The 16519-nt window shown below is 37.2% G+C and overlaps 1 protein-coding gene across 1 annotated transcript; it reads left to right on the top strand.

Annotated features, from left to right (window-relative positions):
- The first annotated feature begins 11655 nt into the window (after positions 1-11655).
- LOC108985579 (indole-3-acetic acid-amido synthetase GH3.10) lies at positions 11656-14997 on the top strand. Its single transcript, XM_018957927.2, has 4 exons — positions 11656-12240; positions 12568-12669; positions 12856-13676; positions 14353-14997. Exons 1-4 carry the CDS (start codon positions 11921-11923, stop codon positions 14886-14888), a joined length of 1779 nt encoding a protein of 592 aa, XP_018813472.1. The 5' UTR covers positions 11656-11920; the 3' UTR covers positions 14889-14997.
- Positions 14998-16519: the final 1522 nt, after the last annotated feature.

Genomic DNA, 16519 nt, shown 5'->3' with positions numbered 1-16519 from the left:
GATTTCAGATCAACCTCCTCTCTAGATAAGTGCAGATTCATTGGGACTTGATTTTTCCACTTATGACTTATCTAAACAACCTCTAATACCTCTTAGATAAACTTAATATTGTTATAGATAAAGTCATTAAATAATTTACATTCATCCAAAATTTTCAACTTAAGGATAAACTCTATCATTTTAGTCACCTAATCCTTTCAAAACTTATCAACTTAGTCACATAGTTCTAGCCAAACTTTTGCGTCTACACCTATTTATTGAGGTATATTCTTTTAGTCCCTCTATTTCTCAATCCTCTGCATTAGAGCTTTTTCCATATGAGCAATCCAATCATTCTCCGCCCGTGTCCGTATTCGATGTTCCATGCATTCCACCTACTCACTCTTTGGACACTCCAAGGCTAGGATCTCTGTCTCTTGAGCTGACTCCCTCTCTGGCTGTAGTCCCTAAACCTTCCTCGCTTGCGGATCACACAACCGACCTTTCCCTTCACTATTCTTCTCGAGTAAGGTCTCTTTCTATTCATCTACATGATTTCATTATTATATTGCCCTTGCTACTTTGCATGAGCCTCACTCATATTGTAAGGCATCCACTAATCCTTATGGCAAGATGCAATAACTAAGAAACTTGACGCATTATTTAAGAACCATACATGGGGTCTGGTAGATTTGCCTCCTGGAAAGTCTATGATTGGTTGTGACTGGATCTCTAAGATCAAGACTCTCTCAGATGGTTCTATTGAGAGGTATGAAGCTCATCTTGTTGCCAAAGGTTTCACACAGGAATATGACATTGACTATAAGGAGACTTTTTCCTTAGTTGCCCATTTCTCCTCTGTTCGCACTTTCTTGGTTGTTGCGGCCTCTCGTAAGTGGAAGTCTTTTAGATGAATGTCAAAGATGCCTTCTTAAATGGTGATTTGTGTGAAGAGGTCTATATGCAACCTCCGCCTGGTCTCTCTCATCCACCAGCCATGGTCTATTGCCTTCGCCATGCTCTCTGTGGTCTTAAGCAAGCCCCTCACTCTTGGTTTGGAAAATTAACCTATATGGTTTCTCGCCGACCCTCTTCATTCGTCGTTCTGACAAAGGTCTTTGTCTATGGTTGAAGACTAGGCTATGGTTCTCGCTACCTTTGAATTTACATTGTTAACATATATCTTCAATAATATAGGTTTTTGTCTCCCCAATTTTCAGAGAATGAAATGGTTAAGAAATGTTTGGAAAAAAAAAATTAGATTGAGAAGCTTTAAAAATGTTGTTAATAATGAATAAAAAAAGATTCAATTGAATAACTAACAAGTGAACTACCAATCAAGAGTGATTTTATATTCAAATCTTAATATTTTATGCTGAAAGATATTTATAATTTTTTTAAAATATAAAATGCCTTATCTTAATTATGAAACTTGAGCCTTAAAAAAATTTATGCAAATGCATATAACTTAGAGGTTCTTCTTGTAAGTCTTCTCTCTTTGGGAAGGATGAGGTGAAGGGTGGGGTCCACAAATATTCTAACGGAATCTAAAGGTGGTTGAGGAATTGTGGGGTTGCGATAGTGGTGCAGTGGCTCTAGCAGTTAACTGAATAGAGGTGGAGATGGAAAAATTTGCAGAGGCATACGGAGGGTGAAAGATTAACGAGATAGAAGAAATGTAGGAGAAGTTGAGGCTCATGAAGGAGGAAGCTTTGAATATAGAGGTTGGAGATGAGATATCAGAGGAGCTAAAATACAGAGGAGATCGAAGCTTAGTAGGGAAGGCATGGGTGGAGAGAAATATAAGCCCTGCAATGATCGAAGCGACAATGGCCGAAGTTTGAAGGATTAGTAAGAGAGCTAAATTCCAAGAATTGGGTTTGAACACTTATGTGATAATGTTCGCTAACCAAGCCGATAAGCAGAGGGTGATGGATGGTAGACCATGGCTTTTAGACAACCACCTGCTTGTTATATTGCAATTCGATGGTTATACTCCACCTCAGAGGATGTATTTCAAGCAAGAAAGAATCTGGGTCCAGATACATGATTTACCTTTGGTGTGTATGAACAGAGCAAGAGGAGAACTCAATAGTGCTATGATTGGTAGATGGGAGTGGATGGGGAAGCTTTCTAAGGGTCTTGGTCCTTATTGACTTGATAAAACAACTAGCAGGAGGAAGAACCATCACTGTCAAAGGGAAGGCTCACTAGATCACTCTAAGGTATGAGAAATTACCACATTTCTACTTTAAATGTGGTTGTATTATTCATGGGGATTCAACGTGTAGGGAAAATGGGAGGCTGATGAACAGTTTGGTGTATGGTTAAGAGCAGGACCAAGAGTAAAAAAAAGAGATGATCTTAGAAAGTTGAATTGGGATAATAAAATAATTTTAGCTGGGATGAGAGGCGAGGAGGGAGAGACTAAAAAAACAAATGACTCTATGGTGAAGGAGTTGGAAGATCTGAGGGTAGAAGATGTAGTAGAAGGGAATGGGATGGGGACCAAAATGAGAGTTGATGAGGAAGAGGAGGAAAATATTGTAGAGATAATGAATGGAGGAGCTGTAATAAAATTATGGGAGAAGTTCAATATGGAAAAGGAAAAGAAGAGATAGAGAAGGAAGTGGGGGATATAACTCTAAGTTCCCTAACCAATGGTTACACATTCAACAAAGGAAAGGTGATAGGAGCATGGAAGAGGAGCTAGAGATAAAGGTTAGAAATTAGAACAATCTTCTTTCTTAACACAGTAAAAAAAAAAAAAAAAAAAAAGCTTGGGTAAAGAGCTAGAGGGGAAGGGGGAGGTGAGGGAAAAGAAGAAACTCAAAAAGCAGGGCTGTGAAGGGATGGATGGAAAAACAAATGAATTGGTGGAGGTTGTTAAACAACCCCACCAAACACAATGAAAATACTAAGTTGGAATTGCTAAGGGCTTGGGAACCCTTGAACACATCAAAATCTTTACCAAATGGTAAAGGACAATAAGTCCAATGTAAATTTCTTGATGGAAACCAAGCTGAAGAAAGGGAACTGGGATAGAATCAGAAAATGCTCAACTGTGATGGTTTTTTTGTGGTTGAACCCGTTGGCAAGAGGGGGCTTGATCATGTTATGGGATCACAATGTGAAACCAGAATTGGTGAATTATTCACAAAGACACATTAGTGTTTGGATCACAAATGATGATGGAAATGAGAAATGGTTGTTGACAGGTTATTATGGGCAACTAGAAACTAGCATAAGGGAAGAAGCTTGGTACTTGCCTCACTGAAGCCTACAGATAATTATGGTTGGTGTGTGGTTGGTGATTTCATTGAAATAGTGACTCATGATGAGAAGATGGGTGGGAGACAGAGACAAGAAAGGCAAATGACAAGTTTCATAAAAGTGTTGGGAGGGGGGGGGGGGTTTGTTTGACTTGGGGTGGTGAGGTGACAAATTCATCTGGAGTAATAAGCATTAGGATGAGACATTCACTAAGGAGAGACTTGATAGAGCAGTGGCCAATTCAAGGTGGAACGGTTTTAAGTCAACTAGGCTTTGGAAGAAGACTATGATGAGGTATGGGTATGGGTAAAGAGTATGAAAGAGGGGGGATCTTCGAACAGACAAGCTTGGAAGGGGCTTTTAATGAATTTTTTGTGAGGTTATTCACTTCCTCTAAACCCAACCAATATGATTTGGATGATTTTGTGAAGAACATGGAAGCTCGGACTTCAAATGAGATGAATGAAGCTCTTTGAAAGAATTTTACCATAATGGAGATAGAGGAAGCAATAAAGCAGATGGCCCCTTTGAAATCACCTTGAATAGATGGGTTTAAGGCTTGTTTTTATCAAAATCACTGGCATATTATTGGAGATGAAGTCAGTAGTGCTGTGTTGTCTTGGTTGAATGGTAATTTCTTTTACCCCTTTGTAAACTTTACTTATATTGTACTCATACCAAAAGTAAAGAATCCTAGGTTGGTCAGTGAGTATAGACCTATAAATCTATGCAATGTGGCTTATAAGATAATGTCAAAAGTGTTGGCTAATAGGTTGAAAAAAGTAATCTCTGTTATTATTTCCCCCAACCAAAGTGCATTCATACCAGAGAGATTAATATCAGATAACATTATGGTGGCATATGAGATTTTGCACACAATGAAGGCAAGAAAGAAAGGCAGAAAAGGGAATATGGCCATTAAGCTTGACATGTCCAAGGCTTATGACATAATTGAGTGACCTTATCTAGAAGCAGTTATGAAGAAGCTGGATTTTCACAGTAAATGGACTGAGTTGATTATGAAATGTGTGTCATCAGTTACATATTCTATTTTGATTAATGGCAACCTAGGATCAAAGATACTCCCTTCAAGAAGGTTGAGACAGGGAGACTCCCACCTTTTTATTCTCTGTGTAGAAGGCTTAACCTCCCTTCTTAATAATTCAGGCATGAAGGGTGAAATTAGGGGTGTGCAAAATTCTGAAAATTCCGACTTCGTCCGACTTCCACTCCGACGCCGACTCCGGTGGAGTCGGAGTTGTCGGAATTCGGAGTAGCTCTGAATAACTATTCGAAGTCAGAGTCGGAATCAGAGCTACAAGTAGCTTCGACTCCGACTCCAAAATTTTTTTTATAAAACCCAGCTGTAAAACGACGTACAGCGTCGTTTCATATTAAAAAAGGGGGTCCAAAACGCGTCACCCCCCTTCTTCTTCCTTCTTTAGTTCTTCTTCCTTCTTCTTCGTTCTTCTACTTCCTTCTTCCTTCTCCCTTCTCTCTCGCATCTCACCCATCCAGTGAAGCCGTCTTGCGCACTTTGAGCGAACCTCTCTGGATGGGTTCTGCTCGAGCGCCACGTCGAGCGAACCTCTTTGGATGGGTTCTGCTCGAGCGCCACTTTGAGCGCACGTCAAGCGAACCTCTCTGGATGGGTTCCACTGAGTCGAGCGCACGTCAACCGAACCTCGATGTAATAATACATCGATACAATAATACATTATGATACAATAATACATGTCCTATACAATAATACAATAGCCTAGTTTATTTTTAAACTAATTTTTTGCTTCTAATTTAATTTTTTCAGCTTCATTGATTGTGATATGGATCCTAGACATAGTGGAGATGATCGTCCACATGGGGATGTGGTGGATGCCAATGCAACAACTCCTACACCGGTGGGTACTTCCACCCCTAGAGCCACATCTAGGGCAACTACATCTAGAGCAGCTATATCTTGTGCGAGTAGTCGACTCCCACTCCCAGTTGATATAGAGGATGAGGATATGTTCAACGAAGAGGAGGAGATGTCCATTGAGCAAGATCAACCACCACAGCTTTTTAAAAAGAGGTCGTGGATATAGGAGCATTTCATCAAAATTCCTGGTGATATTGCGAACCCGGTAGCAAGATGCCATTACTGTGGATCACTTTGTGGATGCCATTTGAAAAAGCAAGGTACCAGTGTGTTAATAGCACATCTAAATGGTTGCCAACGATATAAGATAGCGAATGGATTGCAAGCCACTGATCAGACCAACCTCAGTTACCAAATTTCTACAGCCACTAATGGTACACAGACTAAGAAATTGGTCATCCCTCAATACACTGAGAAAATGTTGAGGGACATGCTTGCAGAGATGATAATTACTGATGAGATGCCATTTACCACAGTCGAGAAAAGAGGCTTTCAAAAGTTTCTAAATTTTGTTGAGCCACGATTTCCAATTCCATCACGGTATACAGTGATGCAAGATTGTATGAAGATGCATGCGAAGGACAAGGAGGAGATGAGGAAGATGTTTATTACCACTGGCCAGAGAGTGTCGTTTACGACTGACACATGGACTTCCATACAGAACGTCTGCTACATGTGTATCACAGCTAGGGGTGTAAACTCAAACCGGAAAACCGGAAAACTGGACCGGACCGGACCGAACCGAACCGGTTTTACCGGTTTTGAACCGGTCCGGTCCGGAACCGGTTTTTAAAACGTAAAAACCGGCCGGTTCCAGAATTTTTTGGACCGGACCGGACCGGACCGGTTGATTAAAAAAAATAAAAAATAATATTTTTATATATAAGTTTTATACAAAATATTTTATATATATTAAATATTAATATATATAAGTTTTATATATAATGTATAATTATAAATGTTTATGTGAAATTTTATATATAACATATATATTCATATATGAAATAATTTCTTATTATAATTTATAAATTATTACATAAAATGTTAATACTAAATCACTAAAAGTTTATAACTAATACTAATATATAACTTATAACTATACCAATAGTCTAATATTAATACTATTATATAGTCTAATATATTAATAAAAGTATAAAACAGTTTTTTTTAAATCAATTTTTTTTTTTTATAAACAAATTTTTAATGACAAATTGTGAAATTTATATTTTTAAAAAACCGGAAAACCGGACCGGACCGGACCGGAAACCGGTAAAACCGGAAGTACCGGTTTAGGAGGGTAACCGGTGCGTAATCGGTTTTGAAAAATATAAAACCGGTACATACAGATTCGGTCCTAGATTTTATCCTAAACCGGACCGGACCGGACCGGTTACACCCCTAATCACAACACACTACATTGACAATGAGTGGATTTTGCATAAAAAAATTATTGGTTTTAAAGAAATTGTGGATCATAAAGGTGCATCCATTGGGGTGAAGATGGATGATTGTTTAAAGGACTGGGGAATTCGAAAAGTGCTGTGTATTACAGTTGACAATGCCAGTGTGAATGAAACATCAATTGATTGATTTAAGCGGAACACGACGGTGAGAGATGATGTCATTCAGGCCCACGAGTTTATTCACATTCGATGTTGTGCTCATATCATTAACCTCATAGTTGTTGAGGGATTAAAAGAGGTTGATGATTCCATAACCCGAGTCTGCAACATTGTACGATATGTGAGGGGTTCCCCTCAAAGCCTTGCCAAGTTTAAGGCAATAGCAGAAGATCTGAAGATTGAATGTTCTAGTATGCTATGCTTGGACGTTTCAACTCGATAGAATTCTACATACATGATGTTGGATGTGGCACAGAAGTACCAAAAAGTATTCGAGCGGATGGAGGTCGAGGATGGGGGCCTGAGGTATGCTTTGTTGGAGCCAACAAGATAGGGGCTTGGTGCGCCGGACGCACATGATTGGACTAGTGTGACTTATTTTGTTGAATTTTTAAGAACTTTTTATGAGATAACCATGCGGCTAATCTGGATCCAAATATACGACTGCAAACTCATTTTTCAGCGAGCTCTCGGAGTTTCACTTCTAGTTGGAAAATAGTTGTACTAACTCTGCTGGATTGTTATCTGCTATGGCTACGAGGATGAAGATCAAATATGATAAATATTGGGAGAATATTGAGAAGATAAATAGATTGCTATTTGTGGCTGTGATCCTTGACCCTCGAGTTAAGTTGACCGTTCTAGAATTTTGGGTAAATTCCGTCCTTGGGGTAGTGAAGGCTGCAGAGTTTATTAGATTGCTAAGAAGTGATGTTGATGACTTATATAATCACTACAGTACTAGTGCTCAGCCTTCATCCGTAGCTGGTAGCTCCTCACATTCGAGGCCGACAGGATCAACAGTTTCCTCAGGTGATACTGACCCATCTGTAGGGGTTAGAGGCCATCGTATTATACGGCAGTATCATCAACTCATGTCAACAAGGAATATTATGCATTGTACATCTGAGGTTGAATGATATTTTATGGAAGCTGTCGAGGCACCTAGTGATGTATTTCAGTTATTAACTTGGTGGAAAGTTAATTCCACCAAGTATCCAGTCATTTCCTGTGTGGCCTGAGATGTGCTAGCCATTCCTGTCACTACGGTTGCCTCAGAGTCGACATTTAGCACTAAAGGTCGCGTGTTGGATGCTTATCGGAGTTCATTGCCACCGTCAACCGTGCAGGCCCTCGTTTGCACACAGAATTGGATAAGTGAAACGCCCATTGGACTAGATACCGTTGGCGTTGATGCCGAGAGCTATAGGCTTGAATCGGGTAAGTTTATATGCTTTTAAATGATGATTTAATTATTTTTAATGTTTCTAACTTCTACTTTTTATGATTTTATAGATTTAATTATGAACCCTAACATAATTACCGATGATTGAGAGTCTGGAACAGACGCCACTTGAGAGTTGGGATGGAGTTGAGAGAACCCACTTTCTTGGTAAGAATCAAATTATTCTTTTACCGTGTTCAATTTTTTATTATCAATTTTTTTTCATCTATTGATTGCAACTTTCTATCTTCATTTCAGGCATGACCAATGGAACAAAAAGCATTTGAGTGAAATCCGTATTTAATTTTTATGTAGTTATATTTCAAGGCTGAGTCATATTGTTATTACTTTATAAATGAGACTGTTATAACTTATGGCTATATCATACATGTTATTTACTTTTTAAACTATTTATATAGTTATATTTATGTAGTTATATCCCGAGCAAAGACGTGGGATAAGTACTCTTTATTCTATAATTTCTAATATTCTATTAGTATTTATCCATCCTCTCTCAAACGTTTATAATTTATTATCCAACTGAAATTAATCGAATTATACAAATTTGTACCATCATTCTTCTCTATAAAATTTTAAATTTGTGTAATTTTAGACTCATGAGTCATGAGCACTTTTAATACTAAATTTCAGGCGGACATAAAACAAATTAAAGATATAATCAAAATTCAGTAACAAAATCAGAAGGAATATTTAAATTATTGAAAACTCTTGAATAAACCAAATATTTGTAGATGGTTCACTTTTAAAAAAAAATATATGTTGCTCACTATCTGAAACGAAATTGAACAACAAAATTTAAATAATAAAAAAAAGAACAGAAAACAACAACTAGAAATTTATTTCTGAACGGAGTTCGGAAATTTAATTCAGAGTCGGAGCTCCGACCTCCGTTCGGAACTCCCTTCGACCACCGTTCGGAGTTTCGATCGGAGTTCGGAGTTTAGAGCTCCGACCTCCGTTTGAAGTTCCGATCGGAGGTCGGAGCTCCGAACTCTGACTTAGTTCGGAGTCAGAGTCGGAGGGGCAATTCGGCTCCTACTTTTGTCAGAGTCGAAGGTCGGAAACGACAAGTCCGACTCCGTCGGAGTCGAAGCCCACCCCTAGGTGAAATAAGGGGGTTACAGTGGCTAAGGGGGAATTAGAGTGAATTATTTGCTATTTACATATGATTGTGTTTTGTTTGGTAGAGCCAATGTGGAGGAATGGTTCAGAGTACATGCTTTGTTATTGAAGTATGAAAAAGCTTCTGGCCAAGTCTTGAATAAGGAAAAATATGTAATCTTCTTTAGTTCAAACATAAGTGAGGTTGACAAAGAAAAGGTCAGGGAAGCAGGAGGGGCAATGATGGAAGGAAGCTATGAGATGTGGAAAAACCATTAGTAGTGGGAAGATTGAAGTATTATACTTTCAAAAGCATAAAAGAGAGTATGGAACACGATTAATAACTGGAAAAATACCTTTTTGTCTTCTGCAGAGAATGAGTTTTAATCAAAGCAGTTCTTCAAGTTGTGCCAACATACATAATGAGTGTGTTTCAGCTACCAAAAAAGCTTTGCAAAGAATTAAATGTAATGTTTGCTAAGTTCTGGTGGGATAATCATTAGAAAAATAGTGGTATGCAATGGAATTGTTGGGAGAAGATGGGGAAGCAAAAAGGGACAGGATTCTCTAATTCAGAGATGTGGAGAGTTTTAATGTGGCTTTGCTGGCTAAGCAGGGGTGGTGATTCATGCAAAATACCAACAACTTAGCTGCTTTGATCTATAAAGAAAAATATTTTAGGTCTTCATCTCTATTGGATGCTAAGTTGGGCTTCAGACCTTCTCTAATTTGGAGAAGTGTGTAGCATGCTATAGAACTCTTAAAAAAGGGGTTGAGATGGAGGGTGGAGAATGGAGAATGGAAAAAATATAAAGATATGGGGCTATAAATGGTTGTCTTCTCCTAATTTTTTTTTCAGTACAGTCACTTGTTTTGATTTTGGATAATAAGGCAAAGGTTAGGGAACTCATATTGCTAGACAGTGGGGAAGGGAATGAGGAACTTATCAGAAGAATGTTTAATGGAGAGGAAGTTGCACAAATTTTAAGCATTCCTTTGAGTAAAATGGTTGTTGAAAAAAAAGTTGTGTGGGGGCCCTTCTAAGAAGGGGTTTTTTTAGTCAAAAGTGTCTATTATGTGAAAGTGGACAGGAAAAAATTCATCAAAGGGGAAACCTTAGAGAAAGAGAAGTTGAAAACAAATGGAAAGACGTGGGAATTGAATGTATGGCTTGAGACTTCAAATAGAGTTTAGAAATGGGGAACTGCAGAAGATAATTTGTTGGCTTTATAGGAAAAGTTTATGTTGAAGTTATCGAAGTCTGGTATGGAGGAAATAACCACTATTACGAGGGTTTTATGGACAAGAAGAAATGAGCTTTTTTTTTCAAGGTAGGTTTAAAAAGCCTTGTCAAGTTATCAGTATTGCAAGGGAAGAGTTAAAAGAATTCTAGTTGGCTCAAAAACTGTTAATGAGAAATCAAAGGAGTACTGTAGTTACAAGGAATATGAAGTGGAAGAAGCCGATGGAGAGTTATGTGAAGGCCAATTGGGATGCTACCATAGACCAGAAGGAAAGGAAGATGGAATTAGGGATAATAATCAAAGCTGAGGAAGGGGAAGTGCAAGTGTTGGCTGCCATCTGTGGTCAAAGAAGGTTTGTTAATCAAGCAACTGTAGCAGAAAGCTTTGCTCTTTGGAGAACAATGGAAGTGTGCAAGGATCTCAACTTTAGTAGAGAAATTTTTGAAGGTAATGCTCAAGCCTTTGTTAATGTTGTAAATGAAGATAAAGAATAACTTTCTTTTTATGGGAATGCCATAGAAGATGCAAAGAGACTGTTAACCGGTAGAAATAGCTGGAAGGTGCAATTTGTGTATAGAAACTCAAATGAAGTAGCTAGCTAAGGAAGCTTTACACATAGATTTTGAATTAGTATGGATAGAAGAGATACCAGATTATATTAAACTAAGTGCTGAGAAGGAAAATAGAAGTATTGATAGCACTGGCTTATGATGAAAATACAAAGTTATGTTTGATTAAAAAAAAAAGAAAAAAAAGATACATATAACTTATTCAACAAAAAGCTAGCAAACATACATATCAAAATTGATAAAATATCATGGATCATAGAATAATAACAATTATAATAACATTATGTATATGTGTCTAACCAAGCACTACATAGCCATTCCCGTTCCATTGAAATGAAACTGACAGATAGAATTAGAATTATATACGAGACAAGAGTAGAATAAAACCAACACCCATCAGTATCAAAATTGATGCACATAAATTGGAGGGAAAATTTTTCTTGATGCTAAGCTGTCAAAGCCAGTGGGTTTTGGTCCCCTGGGGGCCACATTTCCCTACGTATCTTTCCAAAGAAGAATCTCCTTCTTCTCCCTCGAATGAAAAGGATTGCATTCCGAATATGTGTGTGTGTGTAACATAATTAATTTTAATTGAATTTACAAAGTTGTCCAAGATACGGGTAGAAGGAACATTTTCCTTGAAATATTTATATTCTTGTGGTGCATAAACTTTCGTACCATCACAAGTGGCTTCTGAAAAAATGTTAAGAGGCTCTGGTTGAGCTTTTCGATGAGAGACAAAGCTCTCTCGATGGATAACCATAACTCAAGAGAAGCATAGATCAATTTGTGGGCTCCCCGATTCTTCCTCCATATATCACAGAGAGAGAGAGAGAGAGACAGACAGACAGACAGACAGACGGTGGCCAGCCAGTGTACGTTCCTCCCCACCCCCACTAACTTCTTTGTTTTCTCATTTCTGCATTTTCTGGGTACCGATAGCTCCCGAATCCCTTAAGGAAACAGCTATGAGTAACAGTAACAAGAGCAATGGCAAGTACGACCATGACATCATCGACTGGTTTGAGAGTGTCTCTGAGAACGCCGGTCATGTTCAAACGCAAACTCTTCGCCGGATTCTTGAGCTCAACTATGGTGTGGAATATCTCAGAAAATGGTTGGGAGATATCAACATCCATGACATGGATGCATGTGCATTGGAATCACTTTTCACATCCGTGGTGCCTCTTGCCTCACATGCAGATTTTGAGCCTTATATTCAGAGAATCGCAGATGGGGATACAGGTCCTTCACTCAGTCAACAACCAATAACCACTCTCTCTCTAAGGTAAATATGTACCTTCTATTTCTTTCTTTCTTTCTTTCTTTTTTTATCCTATCTTTTTAGGATTGTCGAGTGAGGAAAAGAATCAGAATATATTTTGTATGTATATCGATTTTAAGTGATGGGTTCTAATTGGGTCTTCCCTTTCGTTCCAGTCTCTGTTGATTTTATGGCATATCTCAAAGTTCTATCACTTCCCTTTGAGTGATAGCCACTAGCTTTTTTTATTTTTTTTTTTTTTTTCACTTTATAAAGAAGTTCGTGAAAAATAATTCTGCGTTCCCAACTTCCTGACGAAATTAACGTTATTTATGGTCATGGTTTTAATAGTTCCGGAACAACAGAAGGGAAGCAAAAGTACGTGCCTTTTACACGCCATAGTGCCCAGACCACTCTTCAGATTTTTAGGCTGGCAGCAGCCTACAGATCAAGGTCTAGCTTCATCTCTCTCTAGTCTCTCCCTAATATTTGTATCTATTTTCTTTGATCACGAACTTGATTATAATCATGAGTCCTATACTTGCCTATGTATGTGTATAGCAGTAGATGTATGTGTATAGCAGTAGTACCAACTCTATTCCGTTATGTATTATTTTCAAGAATATTTTTTAATTATAGGGTTTATCCAATAAGGGAAGGAGGGAGGATCCTTGAATTCATTTACAGCGGCAAACAGTTCAAAACAAAGGGAGGGTTAGCAGTTGGAACAGCCACAACACATTACTTCGCAAGCGAAGAGTTCAAGATCAAACAGAAAATGACACAGTCATTCACTTGCAGCCCAGAAGAAGTAATTTCAAGTGGAGATTACAAGCAATCCAGTTACTGCCATCTCCTCCTCGGCCTCTTCCTTTCTGAAGAAGTAGAGTTTATATCGTCCACCTTTGCCTACAGTATGGTGCAGGCATTTAGAGGGTTCGAAGAGCACTGGAAAGATACATGCAATGACATCAAACAAGGCAGTCTTAGCCCAAGAATCACTTCACCCAAAGTTCGAGAAGCTGTCTTGAAAATCATTACCCCGAACCCATGTTTGGCATCTAAAATCCAATCGAGTTGCGAGGAGTTGCAGAACTTGAATTGGTCCGGTCTGATTCCAAAGCTTTGGCCAAATGCTAAGTATGTTTATTCAATCATGACGGGGTCGATGCAACCGTACTTGAAAAAACTGAGGCATTATGCTGGAGAGTTGCCACTAGTGAGTGCTGATTATGGGTCAACTGAGAGCTGGATTGGGGTGAATGTGGATCCCTCTTTACCCCCAGAGAATGTCACGTTCTCTGTAATACCAACTTTTTCATACTTCGAGTTCATACCACTTTATAGAAGGAAGCAAGATTGCATTTCAGCGATTGATGACTTGTTTGAAGATGAACCAGTCCCACTCTCCCAAGTCAAGGTTGGGCAGGAGTATGAGCTTGTACTAACTACTTTTACTGGTGAGCCATTTTTCTTTATTTCTTTAAATATACCCTCCCATTAATAAGTACTTTTCCTTTATTTATTTATTTTATTTTTTGAAAAAAATAAAACCTTTGGATCGAGTACATCATGATATGATCAATACCTACTATATATATATATATATAAATTACGTCATTCAATATATATATATATATATATGTATCTTATTCATGAGTAAATTCCTAACTGCTTTATCCCAAATGAATGTTTTACGGACATCTGGTCTGGATCATGAAATGACATATTATCCTAGCTATTACTTTCCCATCCGTGAATATTGGATATGCTTGTGAATTATTTCTGCGTATACTATCTTAGCTACAACAAGATTTGGCATGGATAGAACTTGCCGACCAATTACAGGCCAAAAGATGTAGCATTACTATCATTGTCATGGCTCTTAGAAAACGACAGGTGGATAAGTTAGAGCAATACGATTGAAGAAAGTAGAGTTAGACAAAAGAATACGTACGTGGATAACTTTAAAGCCATAATATATATATATATATATATATCATTATATTTTAATTCCTTTTCTTATTATATGATATTTTAATCTTACAAGAATATGCAACATGATCATGACATAAATGTTGATGAGTACGTACTGATCATCATCATGATCATGATCTGTGTAATTCATGTATACAGGGCTATATAGGTACCGATTAGGGGATGTGGTGGAAGTGGCTGGTTTTCACAGAGGAACACCTAAATTGAGCTTTATATGCAGGCGAAAGCTAATTTTGACAGTAAATATAGACAAGAACACTGAAAAGGATCTTCAGTTGGTAGTTGAGAGGGGATCTGAGCTGCTGAGTCAGGCTGGAGCGGAGCTGGTTGATTTTACAAGCCATGCTAATATAGCTAAACAGCCCGGTCACTACGTAATTTACTGGGAGATTAAGGGAGAAGTGGATGAAAGTATTCTTGGGGAGTGTTGTCGGGAAATGGATGCTTCTTTTGTTGATTATGGGTATGTCGTTTCCAGGAGAACAAGTTCAATTGGGCCACTTGAGCTTTGCATTGTGGAGAGAGGAACATTCAAGAAGATTTTGGATCATTTCATAGGCAATGGGGCGGCAATGAGCCAGTTCAAGACACCTAGGTGCACTAGCAACCAGGGACTCCTAAGAATTCTCAATCTCTGCACCCTTAAAAGGTTCCAAAGCACAGCTTACGATTGAAACAAACAGAGAGATCAAAGTGATCATTTATGTTTTCGTAGGCACCTTCCAAAAAAGTTTCGGATATGGGTTGTTTGTGAATACATCTCATTTTCAATTTCTTATCTTATTTCATCACATCTCCTTCTTAAAAATAATTTAAATATAAAATTTTCAAGTTAATCATTACAACTTTATCAAACTTTTAAATAAAAAATAAAAAAACAATTCAATTTTTTTCATATTCTCAAATAAAAATAATGAGTAATGTTATACACTACACTCTTATTTTATTTTGATCATATTAAATAGTATGTAATATATTCATTACTATTAGATGATAAAAAAGTATGCAATAAATAATCATTTAATGATGATAAATATATCACATCTTACTTAATAAGATGAAAGTGAAATGGTAGTTTGGTATATAAAATTTTTCGTTTTCAAAATCTAAAAAATACTCAACTCAAATTATTTTTTTATTATTTACAAACTATTTTATTACTATTTATAAAATTTTTATATAATCACACTCTCTAAACGAGTCCGTACGAATTAATTTTCCATTTTCGTATGTAATAAAACGAATAAAGAAAATGAAATATTGAGCTAACTTGCTTAAGCATTGAGCTACCACCTCATGAAGATCATTGATACACAGCTATCAGACGACATACGTTGCCACCTCTTCCAGCTTCCCTATGACTCACGTGTGTTTTTGTATTCAACCTTCTAATTAACGACTTTTCAATTCTATTAAGAAGCTTCACAGAACAATCAACACGTGAGAGTCTGAGACTGAACTGCTGCATGGCCCACACATGTGCTCCTTTTGTGCCAATGCGAGTCCTTTGTCAACACGTGTTACTAAAATATTTAAGTTCATTTAAAATGAAACGAAATAATTTTAGATTAAAATTAAAAATTAAAAAAATATTATTTTTTTAATATTATTATTATATTAAAATTTAAAAAAATTAAATTATTTATTATATTTTATATAAGAATTTAAAAAAATTATAGGGATAAGATAAAATGAAATAACGTCGTTTCGACATCCAGAGACAAGAGTCGCACTTCAATCATATCTAAACTACCCCCAGCCCTCAACGCATGGCCTCTATGCACAAGTTCCTCTATGATTGAGCGTATTTGACTGTCGAGGGCTTGAACCACTCGATGCTAGCTATTCCTCTGCGCTATCGCTTCTCTAATTAACTAATTGGCAGGTTGATCGCGTTTGATCGGACCTTGATATGTTAGGTTTGGTGTGTGGCCGTATTTTTTTTTTTTTTTTAATGAAAGAGAAATAGTACTTGATTTATAAATGTATTAAAATAGTTTGATATAATATGTTAAATATAAAATTCTTTTTATTATAAAATAAATGTAATGTATTGTATTAAGTCACGTTAATTTATAATTTTTTTTTTTTAATTTTTTTAATAAATTTAACACCTTTTTTATGAATTTAAAAGGGTCATATCACCTCTCGATAATATTTGATTGAAGTGAGCCTGTGCTTGGTTGGATAATGCTACTGGCCTGGACCGATGGTCCCAACCGATGGTGAACCGATGCAGTGCATGCATTTTCTCTTCTTTTTTTTTTTTTTTCTTTTCTTTCAAATATTTTTTTAACATTTTTAA

This window comes from Juglans regia, chromosome 1 (genome assembly GCF_001411555.2).
Source record: "Juglans regia cultivar Chandler chromosome 1, Walnut 2.0, whole genome shotgun sequence".
NCBI lineage: Eukaryota > Viridiplantae > Streptophyta > Magnoliopsida > Fagales > Juglandaceae > Juglans > Juglans regia.
This window is presented reverse-complemented; position numbering and strand designations above follow the sequence as displayed.

Bases quoted from the DNA above. Each gene is read 5' to 3' on its own strand.
- LOC108985579 (XM_018957927.2), top strand. From the start codon at position 11,921: ATGAGTAACAGTAACAAGAGCAATGGCAAGTACGACCATGACATCATC. The intron at 12,670-12,855 runs GTCTAGCTTCAT...TTTTAATTATAG, and splicing joins GCAGCAGCCTACAGATCAAG to GGTTTATCCAATAAGGGAAG. The intron at 13,677-14,352 runs GTGAGCCATTTT...TCATGTATACAG, and splicing joins TGTACTAACTACTTTTACTG to GGCTATATAGGTACCGATTA.